General features: G+C 49.5%; 1 protein-coding gene across 1 annotated transcript in view; it reads left to right on the top strand.

Moving 5' to 3' along the window:
- The window catches only part of SMARCC1 (SWI/SNF related, matrix associated, actin dependent regulator of chromatin, subfamily c, member 1), an 89,056-nt gene that overhangs the window by 36,399 nt on the left and 36,502 nt on the right, over positions 1 to 16,155 (top strand). Inside the window, 6 exon segments of the mRNA XM_015568261.1 lie at positions 1,260 to 1,373; positions 1,853 to 2,006; positions 3,831 to 3,944; positions 7,654 to 7,713; positions 10,419 to 10,677; positions 11,345 to 11,506. Coding sequence (XP_015423747.1) covers positions 1,260 to 1,373; positions 1,853 to 2,006; positions 3,831 to 3,944; positions 7,654 to 7,713; positions 10,419 to 10,677; positions 11,345 to 11,506 — 863 coding nt within the window.

The raw sequence follows: 16,155 nt of genomic DNA, 5'->3' as shown, positions 1-16,155 counted from the left end.
TAGGGGGAGGATGGGATCATGAGTGTGGGCTGGGGGAGCCTGTGCAGGGCGGTTTGAGGCAGAGAGAAACACAGTCTTCCAGCTGTAAACACTGTTGGGTCATTTGGAGCCAGAGTCGGATTTGCCACGATCGACCCTGAGTGTCCTAATACTTCCTTCCTCTGTCCAGTCGTGGTCCGTGCTGCCACCTGACTGGCGAGTTGCCGGCATTTGTAAGTTCTTAGGGGCCTTGGGAGTCTCCTGCTGAGACGCACCTTTAGCACGTCAGTCCGTTTAACTGTGGACTCGCCTCCAGGCTGCGCTGGCCCCGGTGCTGCCACAGGCCCTGCTGGAGCAGCGCCTTCCTGCTCGCCTGCAGCTGACCCCGGCTGCCGGCTTTGGTCTGACTTCTGCTGCAAGAACTGTTGCTAGGTCTCCAGCTTCTTCGCACTCTCACTTTATTTTGTGGCGGAAATGCTTGGGCACGTTGTGGACTCTCCTCTGACCCCCAATCTGTTTTTCTCTCTTTAAAGAGAAATGTTCTGTGTTACCTCTGAGTTTGGCCTCATGGCTTCTCCTCGTTGCCGGAGAAACTGTCAGGCAGGTGTACAGCCAGGTCAGAGCAAAGGCCACGCGGGGCTCGAGGAAAGCGTAGAGATGAGACGCAGCACACGTCCGCGCTGGAGCCAGCCTGCCCCTCCCCGGGCTGAGGCCCGAGACAGACCTGTGCCGCCTGGTGCCTCTGTCTCCTGAACGTGGGCGCTGGCGCGTGCCCCTCCCCGGGCTGAGTGAGGAGGGCAGGGGGTGCTCAGCACCAGGCCCGGCCTCGCAGTCGGCGCTGGAGACAGCACGGTGGCCCCCAGGCTCCCGCGGAGGCGAAATCACGGACGTGCTGGACCCCTGCCGTCAGCCCCTTGTGTCCGAGAGTTTGGTCTGTAGAGTCGGCCAGAACTGTGAATCGGAAACGGTCCTTTCCACCTTCGGGTGGGAACCTGTGGGCCCGGGGCCGTCCGCTAGGGAGGCTGCAGGCGGCTCTCCATTCACCGCTGACCCAGCTTGTATCCGTGTTACTTCCTCATGTTCGTGAGGAGCTGTTCTGCGTATTAGGGGCCCTACCCTGTTACACTGGTTGACTAAATACTCAGTGTCACTTACTGGCTGGAGTGTCCTTTAAACTTTTTGTTTTATTTAGTTGTGAGGAATATGCAGATTTTTCGTTCTGTGTTATTGTTTCTGAAAGGATGTGTGTCCGCTCTAAGAATTTTGCCATTGCTTTTTAGATACTTGGCTTATCGAAATTTTATGATTGACACATATCGCCTGAACCCCCAAGAATATCTGACCAGCACCGCTTGTCGGAGGAACTTGACTGGCGACGTGTGTGCTGTGATGAGGTACACGCCTGCCGCCTCGCCTCTTCCCTGCAGGCTCCCTGACTAGACCTGCTGCCTGAGGTCCGATCAAGGGACCGGTGTTTCCTTGCCGGATAAGAACAGCCCAGTGTCCTGTCTTTCACTCGGGCTGAATATTGGTGATGCTTTGGAATTTTATGATCTTTTATTTTAGAGTCAAATTGTAAGATGCCCCGGGTGGCGAGTGGGCTGTGGGGGAGCGGGTAAGCTCTGTGCCTCGGTCTGCCCGACTGGTGTGTGAGTCCCGCCCAGGTCTCGCCGAGTGTTCGCTTCGCCCTCATGGCTGATGGGAGATGAGGCTCTGTGCCCGGCCTGCGGTGCCTGGAGACCCTCCTCCCGCCATAAACCAGAATGGCCAACGACGTCTCATGGTGCACCACCTGGGGAAGATGCTCGCTTGTTTGTTTGTTTTTAAATGGAAAGCATGTTCTCCAGCTGTAACGCGGAGCTTGCTTCTCCAGGGTCCACGCCTTCCTAGAGCAGTGGGGCCTTGTTAACTACCAAGTGGACCCGGAAAGCCGGCCCATGGCGATGGGACCCCCGCCTACGCCCCACTTCAACGTGCTGGCTGACACCCCCTCTGGGCTGGTGCCTCTACACCTTCGATCCCCTCAGGTACGTGCGTTCTGCCCTCTTCAGGGAGCAGCCTCCTCCTGGAATTTCATCTTCAGGCATCACCATCACCATCACCCGCCTCCAGTGCGTGATGGCGCTCTTTTCAGCTGCTCGCTGCTGTTTGCTTTTCTCTGTTGTGAGTGTGAGTCCAGCATCGCTCAGTGGGAAGGAAACGCTCCCCCGAATCCCAGGGCTCTGTCCTCTCCGCCACGCGGGGCACATTCTCTCCGACTCACGAGTCCCTCACCCTCCGCCCTCGAAGACACACATTAAACAGCAGGTTGTGTAAAGCTGTTGACGCGGCTTAAAACTCCTTCCCCTTCGGAACGTTTGGAAAGGGGACGTTCGCACACGTTCTTGAAAGTGTTGTCAGTCTGAGCACAGGCAGCGTGTTTAGGAAAACGTGTTCTCATTTTTTCTGTGACTTAATAGAGACAGGAAAGTGTTTCTTAGGTATTAACATTTTGCTAGAAAAGGGTGTGAAAGTGTTAGTATTTATTTTTTTGTAGAGTCTCTACCAGTAGTGGTTGTTTTATTAGGTTCCACTATTAAAACATTCTTTTTTAAAAAACATACTGAGAGGAAGGGAGAGGGAGAGAGAGATAGAAACATCAATGATGAGAGAGAATCATGGATCGGCTGCTTCCTGCACGCCCCCTACTGGGGATCAAGCCTGCAACCGAGGCATGTGCCCTTGACCGGTATTGAACCTGGGACCCTTCAGTCTGCAGGCCGACGCTCTGTCCACTGAGCCAGATCGGTCAGGGCTGAACCATTCTTCAAAAACTTCTGTCCCCTTAACAGAGTATGTTTATTGGGCAGATCACAGAGGCAGGAAAAGTAGTTCCTAGAAGCAACGGGCTTAGCAAACAAGGTCTAGGCCAGTGGTTCTCAACCTGTGGGTCGCGACCCCTTTGGGGGTCGAACGACCCTTTCACAGCAGTCGCCTAAGACCATCAGAAAACACACATATAATTACATATTGTTTTTGTGATTAATCACCATGCTTTAATTATATTTCGTTTGTAACAATGAAATCGGGGGTCACCACAACATGAGGAACTGTAATAAAGGATCGCGGCATTAGGAAGGTTGAGAACCACTGGTCTAGAGGTAAAGGGAGGAAGGGCCTGTGGGCTTGGGAGGAAGAAGCTAATGGTGATGTGCGGTGGTGGTGGGGGCTGCACCCTGGAGGGAGCGCGAGCTGGGTCCTCCATCCTAAGGGTGGTGGCTGTTTTTTTAATTTAAATTCTTTATTGTTGAAAGCATTACATATGTCTCCTTTCCCCCCATTGATCTCTCCCTGGCTGCCCCCCCCCCCATCCCAAGGGCTTTAAGGTCAGAGGTTGTAGGGCAGCTCCCAGGGGAAGATCTCAGTAGGATGTGCAGCAGCTTCCCAGGTGTGTCCTCTCAGGGTGTGGTCTCCACTGTGGGCCGGCGGCACCAGGGCAGGGGGGTCACCGTCCAGTGCAGCTGGTCCTGAGGCCTCCCGTGGCTGGTTTCCCCACGTATCTGGGCCTGGAGCTGAAATACCACTTGGTTGCAGGCTCAGTGCAATGCCCGGGCCTGGCCAGGGCTCCTGTGGGAGGCAGCCAGGTGCTGTCTCTCTCTCACTGATATTTCTCTCTCTCTGCCTCCCCCCTCCCTTCCACTCTCTCTTGGGCTCCAGCCAAGGGAGGGCAGACTGGACTGGAGGTCTGTGAGGAGGGTCCAGGGCTGGGTCTCGGGTGGGACCTCAGAGGGCAGCCGGTCTCCTGTGCTGAGCCGATGCGCCCTGGGCTTCGTAGAGGTGATGCGGCTCTTTGTCTTCTCTGTGACTCATAGGTTCCTGCTGCTCAGCAGATGTTAAGTTTTCCCGAGAAGAACAAGGAAAAACCGATTGATCTGCAGAACTTTGGTCTCCGTACTGACATTTACTCCAAAAAAACCTTGGCAAAGGTAAGGATTTTTTTCCTAGACAGACACTGACACAACCCAGCACGTCCTCTTTGTCCTCCTGCCTTCTATGAAATGTCATTCCCAGAAGAAGCTTAATTTACTGTCTAAAGTGTAAGGAGTGAGCTTTCTACTCATCTGATGGCATTTTGTAAAGAACAGTCACTTTTACCGTTTTTCTGCGTAGTTACAAGTATTTAAAAATAACTGTGATTAATATGTTAAATACAATAGAGGACCAAATGAGAATTTCAACTGAGAATTGGAATATACAAAAGGAGTCAAATGAATATTGTATAATATAAAAATATACCGCCGAAACCGGTTTGGCTCAGTGGATAGAGCGTCGGCCTGCGGACTGAAGGGTCCCGGGTTCGATTCCGGTCAAGGGCATGTACTTGGGTTGCGCGCGCTTCCCCAGTGGGGGATGTAATATATATATATATATACCTGAAATTAACACATGAGTTTAATAGACTGAATAGAGCAAACAGCAGGGACAATGAACCTCGGGCAGGTTAGATTATTGAACTAAAGGACCACGAGAGAAAGACTGGATGCAGCAGCACAGACGCAACGGAGAGCAAGAGGCACATGAGATGCAGGAAAACTCATTTATGATTCGAGAGAGAATGCTGGTTCAGGGTGAACTGCGGTGATTTGACAAGGCATTTTGGGAGGGGACTGGGTCGCTGGAAGAATACAGAGCCAGAAGGTCACGTGTGGGCCAGCGTGAAAGTCGTTCTCCCCTTATTTTTAGTTTTTAAAGCTGATAGTTGGCTCTTTCTACTCACGATGCTAACAGCACGTCTTTAGGTTTACAGCACATGGACATTAAGGACCTAACATAGGATAGGAGGGCGAAATAGAAGTATATTGTGTTGAAATTCTTAAATGTGTGATGTTAAACTATTATTTGAAGGTACATTGTGACAAATTAGGAGTGACTATTATACATCTTAGAGCATTTATTTTAAAAATATATATATTTGTTTATTTCAAAGAGGAAGGGAGAGAGAAATATAAATGAGAGAGAGAGAGACTCAGTCGGCTGCCTCCTGCACGCCCCACACTGGGGATGGAGCCCACAACCTGGGCATGTGCCCTGACCAGGAATCGAACTGCCACCTTCTGGTTATAGGTCAGTGCTCACCACTGAGCTACATCAGCTGGGCAGAGCAACTATTTAACCCTTTGAGTGCCAACTAATATCCTAGGAACTATGGTAAAATTGCCAAGGCACTTTTGCTGATTTTACAGCAGTTTAGGAAAAAAATTATGAATCGCAAGTAAATGAAGTTACATATTCAATATCTTCCACAAAATCGCCATCTTCACAGCAAGAATTGACATATTTAGCAATATCATCATCACTAATCAAAGCAGACAAAAATAGAATACTACTCCACAACAAAGCTACTTCACAAGGAGGCAGGAGATGAGAACAGAAGGAACACACGGAGAGCGTAGGAACAACAAAATGGTAGATTTACATCTGACCACAGAGATAGTAATAACAATTGTAAATGGGTTTTGTTTTGTTTTAAATATATTTTATTGATTCTTTACAGAGAGGAAGGGAGAGAGAGATAGAGAGTCAGAAACATCGATCAGCTGCCTCCTGCACATCTCCCACTGGGGATGTGCCCGCAACCAAGGTACATGCCCTTGACTGGAATCGAACCCGGGATCCGTCAGTCCGCAGGTCGACGCTCCATCCACTGAGCCAAACCGGTTTCGCCTGTAAATGGTTTTCATGCTCCAGTGAAGCAGCGTAGATTATCGAATTGGATAAAAAATCAAGAACAAGCATATGCTGTTGATAAGAAACTCACTTTAACTATGAAGACGCTTCAGTGATGAAAGTAAAAGAATGGGTGTTGATTTCAGTTGTTGGTACATGGATGTGTGCATAAAATTGCATCAAATTCTGCACTTAAGATACGTGTGTTTTATTGTGCATATCTTACCTCAATAAGTACAAAAGGAAATTTTCTAAAATATGCAAAAGCCCCAGCAAACACCTCGCGGCCCCGATCAGGTTCTGTACTCTTCTGTGAGCCAGTTTGTTTTGGTTTTGTTTTAGAGAGTGGAAGGGAGCGGGGAGACAGAAACATCCATGTGAGAGAGACACACTGATTGGTTGCCTCCTGCACAAACCCCGACTGGCGCTAGGGATCGAGCCTGCACCCAAGGTCCACGCCCCTGACTGGAACCGAACCGAGGACCCTTCAGTCTGGGCCGACCTCTGACCATGGAGCCAACCAGCAGGGCTGTGAGCCAGTTTCTAGGAGGAGAAACACTGGGCCAGGGGGTGGGCAGAACCCTCCTGTGTCCGCGGCTGAGGAGTGGGGACATGAGCTGAGGACCCTCGGCGGATGCCGTCCGTGCCGAGGTGGCGCAGCTCTGCCCTGTGTGGGTGTGGCTTCCTCAGAATTAAGATGGAATGTTCATGAGTTTCGTTCCTCTGGGGACTCCAGATCTGATTCATGGTCACTTCGAATGTTGGTGATCCAAAGATGAACCTTTGGTTTTCTGAAAGGCACCCTCCAGGCACCTGAGCGATGTGTTGTGAGGTACAGCTCCATGCGTCAACTCTCTCAAAGCAGGACCTCAAGAACCTGGTTTCTGCGGGGCTTAGAGTCCTCTTTATTCTCGTCAAAGGGCTGGTATTTTCAGTACATTGCTTGCAAATAATTCAGAATGGTATGTACTGAATACCATGGAGAGTGTTTGCAGGCTGCGTGAAATAAATCAAGAAACTTTATAGACAACAGCAAGGACATCACGGACTGTCCAGATATTTTTCATGTGTCAAATTGTAATCTCCAAAATAGAATTTTCAGAGAAGAGATAATGTTAGAATGTATATTTTGAATTAGTCACATCTATAGGTAAAGAATAATGTCATTTCTCGCCCAACTTTTTTGGGAGGCAATGAAGATTTTTGGTGGCCTTGCTTCAACAAGGCTTACAGTGTTTAACCAAGAAGCTGAAACTCGTTAAAGTAGCATTTCAGTGTTTTTAATCACTCGAGTAAGTATTAAGCAAAAAGAATGTCAATTATACCACATATCCATTCCTACAAATATGAATGAAGCAAATAAAAATAGGAATCATCCAGCTGGAGTGGCTCAGTGGTTGAGTGTCGACCTAGGAACCAGGAGGTCATGGCTCGATTCCCAGTCAGAGCACATGCCCGGGTTGTGGACTCGATCCCCGGTGTGGGGGCGTGCGGGAGGCAGCCGATCAATGATTCTCTCTCATCATTGATGTTTCTCTCCCTCACTTTCTCCCTTCCTCTCTCAAATCAATAAGAAACATTTTTTTAAAAGGAATCAGTAGATAAATGTTAATTCTTACGCCTTCAGCGCTCACATGGACTGTAAGGCGCCAGGGATTCTCATGGGAAAGGCAACCTGGGGTTCAGGGGCTCATTGGAAACTTTTCATTAAGCGATTAAAAGTACTTCTTGAGTTTCACCCAGTATCTGCTGTGGTTACAATAGTAGAGCTGACTTGTGAGACACATCAACCACTGCCTTTGTAGCTTCAAAGGGGATTTTCAAATATCAGAATAGAAATAACACGGCTAAATGGTCAGCGTTTCCTGCGAGCAGCTCGGGCTCCTGGCCTGCTCCCCGCTGCTCTGCTTGCTGGGAGCCATGCTCCAGGCCAGGCGCAGGCGGGAAGTAACTCTGGTTTGTTCGTAGAGTAAAGGTGCCAGCGCTGGACGGGAGTGGACGGAGCAAGAGACGCTGCTGCTGCTGGAGGTGAGCACGGAGCCTGGCGGCTGGGGGCGCGTGGGGAGGAGGGTGCGGGGAGGGGGCGCGGGGGAGCGCTGTTTCAGGACTGGCGCTGGCATCGGCCTTGGCACTGACTGAAATGTTTACATCTGTGTAATGAGCTTAGTGCAGGGGTCCTCACACTTTCTAAACGGGCCAGTTCACTGTCCCTCAGACCGTTGGAGGACCGGACTATAGTTTAAAAAAAAACTATGAACAAATTCCTCTGCACACTGCACATATCTTATTTTGAAGTAAAACAACAAAACGGGAACAAATACAATATTTGTATTTGCACGTGGCCCGCGGGCTGTAGTTTGAGGACCCCTGGCTTAGTGGGTAATTACTGTTTAAGTAGCAAACCTGGAGGTTGCACACTGGCTCTCAGTAGAGGAGATCAAGCCTGGGTATGTGTTATTTTGGCCCAGGTTGGGTTTCTTTTGCTTAAAATCTGGTGCCAACATTAAGTAAATATTGGAGCTTTGCTAAAGTTTTCTAACTTTTCCTCCAAAATGGAAAAGCCTGGCCATTCTGGGACCTGGTTTCACGGAGCAGTGATTGCTGGCCGGGGACAGCAGACGTGCCTTTGAGGTTGAGCCTTGATTTAGGTCCAGTTTTTCTGAACTCAGCCCACTTCGTCATGTGGATGAGTCCCCAGTGCTTGTATGCATTTGGGTTGTGTGCCCGCCTCCTTCCCGAGACTCCAAAGTAGCTGAAGATGCCAGCCCTGGACGGACAGCACTGCTGGTTTGTGAAAGCCACGGGCAGGTGAACAGTGAGAGTAACCAGCGTCCTGTTAGTGTGTACTGAGTCCCCTGTGGGTTTCTTCGTGGCTTGGGAGAGTCTCACCGTGCTGCACACGTCGGTCTTGGCGGTCAGGTCTGTTCGGACGGGCAGGACATGGAGACTTGGTTTCCTGTTTAGTAGCCATTTCGGAAGAGGGACCGTTTGTCCGTAGCTACAGAACAGACGTGACACGGCGCGGTGTTAGTGTAGATGGGCCTGTGGAGCTGACGTGGGACCGGGTGAGGGTGTTTACCGCCAGAGGCGCTAGCAGTGCCCTGCCTGCAAGGAACAGGACAGCGGCTGCAGCAGACTCAAGCGCAAGGTGGTGGTTGTTCAACTGGATTTCTGCAGGCGGGCAATTCCAAGAGTCTTTCCACTGCTCGCTCTCTGGATCAAAATCCAAAAAGATTGCTTCTTTTGGGGTGTTTACTGCTATTTTAATTTATTCTCATCTGCCCGTTCAGTATCAGTGATATACAGAGAGCTTCTTTTCTGAGCCTCTTTTTAAATTTCAGGACTGTTTTGTCTAGTCCTGTCTGCCATGGAGGTTCATTTAACAGGGCTCAGGACTGTGGGGGTTCTTCTAGAGTCTGGGGTCTGCAGAGAAACCTCGTTGTGCCACACCAGCAGTCTCACATCAGTTCTCCCTCTGCAAGCTGATCCCAGGACGGCTCCTCCTCTCCTCTCCGTGTAGGACCAGCCGGATGAGTACAGAGAGGGGTGAGAGGCCGGCCCCTGTTCACCTGCCTTGTCAAAGCCCCGTCCTTCACACACAGTGCCTTTCCTCCTGCAGGTGGCGCTGTGCCGTGGTTGGTTTTCTTTTAAACATACACTTGAATCGGCAGGTGTTGTCCGCGCTCATAGAGAGAAATAAAAGGCTTCCGGCAGCTTTGTTTTCCACCAGCACCCTCTTTGTGTGGTGTGTTTGTCAGTAATTAACAGCTGAGGGGCATGCAGTCAGGTGACAGTGCTGTGGTTCTAGAGCAGGGGCTTCAGTCGGCCGCCACTGGCACGTGGCCGATCGCTTTTGCGTTCTGGGCTCTCAGGTGCGTTGTCCACCGCCCCAGGGCCTCTTCCCAGGAGATGCCGGTAGAACGCCCCAGTGATGTCAACCGCAATGTCTCCAGACACTGCTGCAGGCCCGGAGTCACGGCTCTCGAGAGAACTTTGGGAAGCTACTGAGTAGATTCTTTTTACCCAATTGATTCCTCGACTCTCCATGTATTTCTGGTTTTTTTCCATTCTATCCCCCTCCCTCTTGGGGGAGATGGCTTTTAGTTTTGTTGTTCAATTGAAGTTTTTCAGCATTTTCTATGAAAAATACAAATTTTAAAACTAGAGGTTTGTGTCCTTCATACATGTTAGTACTGCTTCCAAATTTTTAGCGAAAAAAAGCTTGGAGCTTGAATGGGGTTGCGTTGATCTAGTTCAGTTTGGAGAGAATTGACATCGAACCGTCCTGAGACTGCTTGTCAGTGAGCACAGTATCTGTTTAGGTCTTTGATTTCTCTCAGTAAGTTTTATTTTCTCAATTTGTGGACTTTACACATTCTTTCATGTATTTATTCCTTAGTATTGCATTTTTGTGCTATTTTAAATACTTTAATTTCCCCCAGTTAAACTTGTTTTTATTGCACAAGTGAGCTTTTCTGTTCCCTCTTACCCTGTGACCTTCCAGTACCTTCAGCGTTGGTTCCCTGATAGGCTCCTCAGGACTTTCTATGTAAACACTCGTGTGTATTCATCACACACAGGTTTTCTGTACGACGTGCATCCCTTTTACTGTAGAGTAAAACCATCTTCATTGTTGTTTTAAAAACATCTGAAAGTAGTCACAGGCTTGTGGCTTGTGGTGTCGTCACAGAGCACGTCCTTGTTACAACATGAAGGCTGTCTGTTCCCCGTAGGCCCTGGAAATGTACAAGGACGACTGGAACAAGGTGTCGGAGCACGTGGGCAGCCGCACGCAGGACGAGTGCATCCTGCACTTCCTGCGGCTGCCCATCGAGGACCCATACCTGGAGAACTCGGACGCCTCCCTGGGGCCCCTGGCTTACCAGCCGGTCCCCTTCAGCCAGTCAGGAAACCCCGTCATGAGCACAGTAGCCTTCCTGGCATCGGTGGTGGACCCTCGAGTGGCATCTGCTGCAGCTAAAGCGGCTCTGGGTACGGACTCCACGGAGCCCTCTCACCGCATGCACGTGCGGACAGTGGCTTCCTGCTTCCCTCACCCAGTGCCCCTTAAATGTCCTCCTGGGCTGCATTCGTTGCAGTTACTTACATAACAAGAACCCATTCGATGCTGTTGTACTTAAAGGATCACAATTTAGACTGAAGCACTTAAAATGTAGTAGTTTTAAAGTTAAAAGCATTAAGAATGGGGGGTCAGTATTTTTTACAGTATATTTTGTGATTCACTTGAAATTTGATGTGACTGGCAAAAGGAGTCATGTGACATTCGTGGATCCCATACTAATTGGAACGAGACCGTCATCGGGCCGCAGAACTCTCCTTGGCGTCCTGGTGGCTGTGCCTGCTGTCTTCCTTATTATCAATCTAGCCAAGCAGGTGGATAAAATTTGGACAGCAGTTTTGATTGCTAATGATATAAATTCAAGGATCTGTCTTATTATATAGCGAGATACTAGGACACACACCAGATTTTTATGACCGTGCGCGGTGTTTCATTTGTCCTGTGGTCCTGGGAGGATGGACCGAGTCCCCAGAAGGGTCACTGCACACAAGACCCTCGTGTGGGGGGGTGTCCTGGTGACGTACGTGAAGCACGTGCTTGTGTGAAACCAGGTCCCCGTCCCCTTGTGTTCCTGAACAGAGGAGTTTTCTCGGGTCCGGGAGGAGGTGCCCCTGGAACTGGTGGAAGCTCATGTCAAGAAAGTGCAAGAAGCAGCCCGAGCCTCTGGGAAAGTGGACCCCACCTACGGCCTGGAGAGCAGCTGCATTGCGGGCACGGGCCCCGAGGAGCCGGAAAAGCCTGGTGAGTCGCTGCCCCCCTTCCCGGCTCCCCGCCCCCACCCCGCTGGTCGCTGTGTGCCTCCTGGGAGAGAGCTTGCTGAGACCAGTGGGCTTGCTTGCAGGAGAGTGCTGTGGTCAGTACAGGCCTGTCTCTCAAGATTAGTATGTGAACTTTTCTCTCTTATTTTGCTTCCTTTCGTGGTAGACAGAGCTGAAATATTCTCTCGTAACTGTTAATAATGGCACAGTTGCAAACTCTGATTTTCGGTTTCTAGATGTAGATTTTAAGAGTAGACACAAGCCCTGACCGGTTTGGCTCAGTGGATAGAGCGTCGGCCTGCAGACTCAAGGGTCCCAGGTTCATTCCGGTCAAGGGCATGTACCTGGGTTGCAGGCACATCCCCAGTGGGAGATGTGCAGGAGGCAGCTGATCCATGTTTCTCTCTCATCGATGTTTCTAACTCTCTGTCCCTCTCCTTTCCTCTCTGTAAAAAATCAATAAAATATATATATTTTTTAAAAAGAATATAGACACAAGAATACTGAAAGGACTGAAGTCGTTATTTGAATTCAGATGTTGCTGTGTAAGTTTCAGTTCATTGTTGTGGTTTTTTTTAAATTGAGGCAAAATGCGTACAACGTAAAATTCTCTACTTTAACCACTTAGAGGATATGATCCAGTGGCTTCTGGTGTGTTCACAGCATTACCAGCCGCCATGATCACTGAATTTCAGAGCCTTCTCATCGTCCCAAAATAAAGTCCCACGTTAAGTCGAGCAGCCACTCCCCTCCGTCCTCTCAGCCTGTGGCCGCCAGCCTGCCTTCTGTCCTGGACTTGCCTCTTCGGGGCCTGTCCTCTCGACGAAGTCACACTGCACGTGGCCTTGCGTCTGGCTCCTTCCCTTCGCGGGATGTTGTCAGAGCGCCTTCCTGCTGTGGAAATGGGCCCTGCGTCTGTCTCCATGCTGAGCACCGATCCCTGGGGGGCGCCACAGCTCACCGTCTCCTTGTGACTGATGCTGCCACGAACGTTCGTGTGCCTGTCACGTGTGAGCATAGGTTTTTCGCTTCTCGGCCCCTCGGACTGGAATTGCTGGATCATGTGTGTCACTTTGGGAAGAACTCTGCTGTTTCCCGTGGTGGTGGTAACATGTTGTTCCCACCAGCAATTTATTCGTTTGTTTGTTTGTTTTAATATGTTTTTTTTTTATTGATTTCAGAGAGGGAGTGGGAGAGAGAGAGATAGAAACATCAATGATGAGAGAGAATCATTGATCAGCTGCCTCCTGCACACCCCCTAACGGGGATCGAGCCTGCAACCTGGGCATATGCCCTTGACTGGAATCAAACCTGGGACCTTTCAGTCTGCAGGCCGATGCTCTATCCACTGAGCCACACCAGCTAGGGCCCACCAGCAATTTAGAAAGGTTCTGGTTTCTCCACATCCTCGCCAACACCGTTCTCCTCCCTTCTTTGTAATAACAACCTAGTGGGTGTGAGTGGCATCTCATTGTGACTTTTATTTGCATTCAGTTTGGGGAGTATTGTCATCTCAGCGATACTCTTTTCGTCAATGAACATAGGATGTCTTCCCACGATTTAGGTTGTCTTTAGTTTCTTTACGCAAGGACTTTTAATGATCTAATTTTGTTTAATCAATCTTGAAGAAAAGTGAAATTTTAATAGAGTAGCTTCATAAGCAATACCTGGCTTTTCAAATGGGAAGCGTTCCTATGTAAGAGGGTTGTTTACAAACCATGTATAAATAGTACTTTCTATATACATATATATATTTGTTGATTTCAGAGAGGAAGGGAGAGGGGGAGAGAGATAGAAACAATAATGATGAGAGACTCATTGATCAGTTACCCCCTGCACACCCCCTACTGGGGACTGAACCCACAACCCGGGCATGTGCCTTTGACCGGAATCGAACCCAGGACCCTTCAGTCCGCAGGCTGACGCTCTATCCACCGAGCCAAACCAGCCAGGACTAAAAATACTGTTTTATATGCAATTAGCAGTAGTGCATTCCCAGTGTTTCTTAAATTGTGGGTTTTTTTTCGTTCATTATGAAACAATTTCTGATAAGTAACTCAAGCTAAAGATTTGCTGGCATCTTGCCTAATTAGTTCCATCTTTGCCCTAATTGTGTACTTCAGCTGCAATAACTTTTTTTGTCTTTTTCATTTTTTAAAATAAACATAACATGAAATGAAAAGTAAAGTTGCCGGCCAGCGCTCTACACGGCACAGTCCACACTCCCGGCGCTCTGCTCCGGGGGGTGTGAGCCGGGAGCCTCACGGTTCCCAGGAGCTTGCATGGGGCCTGCCTGGTGCTCCCTCATGAAGTGTCCGTCGAGCAGCCACGTTGTGGAGGCAGGACACAGCTTTTCCGAGTGACCTCCCTGCTCTCGATCCCTCAGGAACATTAGTGGCCTACGTGTTCCTGACTTTGGTTACGAATCTGGATACCAGCCCTTTCGATTAAAAACCAACTTAGCGTTTTCGCCGTGTTTCTTAGTTTGAAACTCACTGGTTTTCCTGTCTCTGAGTGGAGACCAGTTAGCAAGCCCGGCCACATCCGCTGCTGCTTGCTGATTCTGCACCACAGGCAGGCCCAGCGGAGGCGGGACCCGGGCATTGACAGCCTGGGAAAAGCCTGCCTTCCGCCCAGGCTTGCGTGTGTTTTGGCTCCTTTGCTGCGGGCCTCTGGGTTCCCTGTGGGCCTGGATTGGAAGGATTGGCAGGGCTGCTGCTTATTTCAAAGAAGCGTCTGTGCTTTGCAGAATCAGGGAGGTATTTTTCCATGTGAATCTGCTTAACAATTTTGGTGGATGATGCCAGGAGCATTAGTGGTTAAGAAACAGGTTGTGAATTGAGCCATTTCTGGTTTAGTGGGATTTAAAACAAAGAGGACCCAGCAGTCCCTTGGTGCTGGGTCCCCGCAGGCTGGGGGAAGGTGTGGTTTCTGCAGGGGGCAGGACGGGTCAGGCTGCAGGGAGACTGAAGGGGGCGGAGCTAAAGTCTTCCAGCATCTGCAGGGGCCCATCGGGGAGCCTCCCAGAAGCGCAGTGTGCGCTCAGGAGCTGCTGCAACAGAGTGGGCCGAGGGAATGACGAGCATGATAGGAACGTTTCCGAATGAGTTGTAAACAGATCCTCTACCTAATGCTGGCCGGTTGCCGTTACCATGACTACATTGGGCTGTAACTAATAGAATAGATGAGGACGCAGCGGACCCCTCCCTGTGACAGGCTCAGGTTGTTGCGGGCAGTCAGCACCTCCTTTCTCTCAGAAGCACACTCCGCGGGCAGTTCAAAGCCAGGAAGGGCTACGTTTACATGTTGACTTACAAAATATAGCTCCTTATCATTGTAGCACACTGATCTGACAGAATGATGTAGAATCTTCCTTATCGAGAGAATGTTGTACTTTGAATATTGCATGCTGCAGAGTATACTTTTTTAAAAAATATATATTTTATTGATTTTTTACAGAGAGGAAGGGAGAGGGATAGAGAGTTAGAAACATTGATGAGAGAGAAACATCGATCAGCTGCCTCCTGCACACCCCCTACTGGGGATGTGCCCACAACCAAGGTACATGCCCTTGACCGGAATCAAACCCGGGACCCTTCAGTCCACAGGCCGACGCTCTATCCACTGAGCCAAACCGGTTACGACCAGAGTATACTTTTTATTGTGATGCTTAACTTACTGTGTTACACCTGTTAACTTCTTATAATGGTCAAATAATAATATAGGAAAAAAATTCAAGTGTCTTCATGAAATACAAGACTTTTTTGGATTTCTCTCATTAACCTATCTTAACTTTTCATTGTGGATTTGGATTGGAGGAAGCATTTGGTGAAATAAAAGTAAAGATATGTAAGCACCAGGCTTAAAACACTTTGTTGCCTTTACTAGGGGACTTTATATGGGAATTAGTTAGGAAAAGAGCATTAGCTTAACAGAAAGGGCCTCTTCAGTCGCCAAGGGCCTTGAGTCATTCACCAATGTCCGCTGGTTTCTCTAAACTCGCACAGTTCTTGCTTTCTCTGGCTAGAGACCACTCTATGGATAGAAAAGGTGACGGCGCTATTTGAGGCCTTTCGCAGTTAATAGGAATATTGCTGGGCGTTATGTGCCCTTGGTCCTGGGGGGAGGTGGGGGAGTTTAGAGAGAAGATAGGAAGAGAACTTAAATTGTTTTCAGAAGTCCCGGGCACCAGCGTTTCTTCCTGAGCGCTCATATTTGTCATCATACATGGGGCTTTTCTGGTTGGTAATTTCACTTTCTTTTCAGGAGAACCATTTGGAAGGACTGGCATTGTTTGTGTTGTTAAAAGCAAGGAGTCTAAGGTGTTGGCAGGTTACATAGGCTTATAAAAATCTGGGCTACATCGTGCACTTAAAGCACTCTGACGCCAGAGCTCAACCTCTTTTCACTGTAGCACCCCGGAAGTACACAGTGTGGGTATGTTTGTGTGCTTCCCACTCATTGAGCAAGCACGACAGAGTCCTGTGCAACGGCTCCGTTGTCCTGGGCTCTGTCCTGGGCTGCCAGCTCCGTCGTCCTGGGCTCCGTCCTGGGCTGCTGGCTCCGTCGTCCTGGGCTGCCGGCTCCGACGTCCTGGGCTCCGTCCTGGGCTGCTGGCTCCGTCGTCTGGGC

The sequence above is a fragment of the Myotis davidii genome, unplaced genomic scaffold (assembly GCF_000327345.1).
Source record: "Myotis davidii unplaced genomic scaffold, ASM32734v1 scaffold663, whole genome shotgun sequence".
NCBI lineage: Eukaryota > Metazoa > Chordata > Mammalia > Chiroptera > Vespertilionidae > Myotis > Myotis davidii.
Note: the sequence above shows the minus strand (reverse complement) of the source record. Positions and strands in the feature narration are given on the sequence as shown.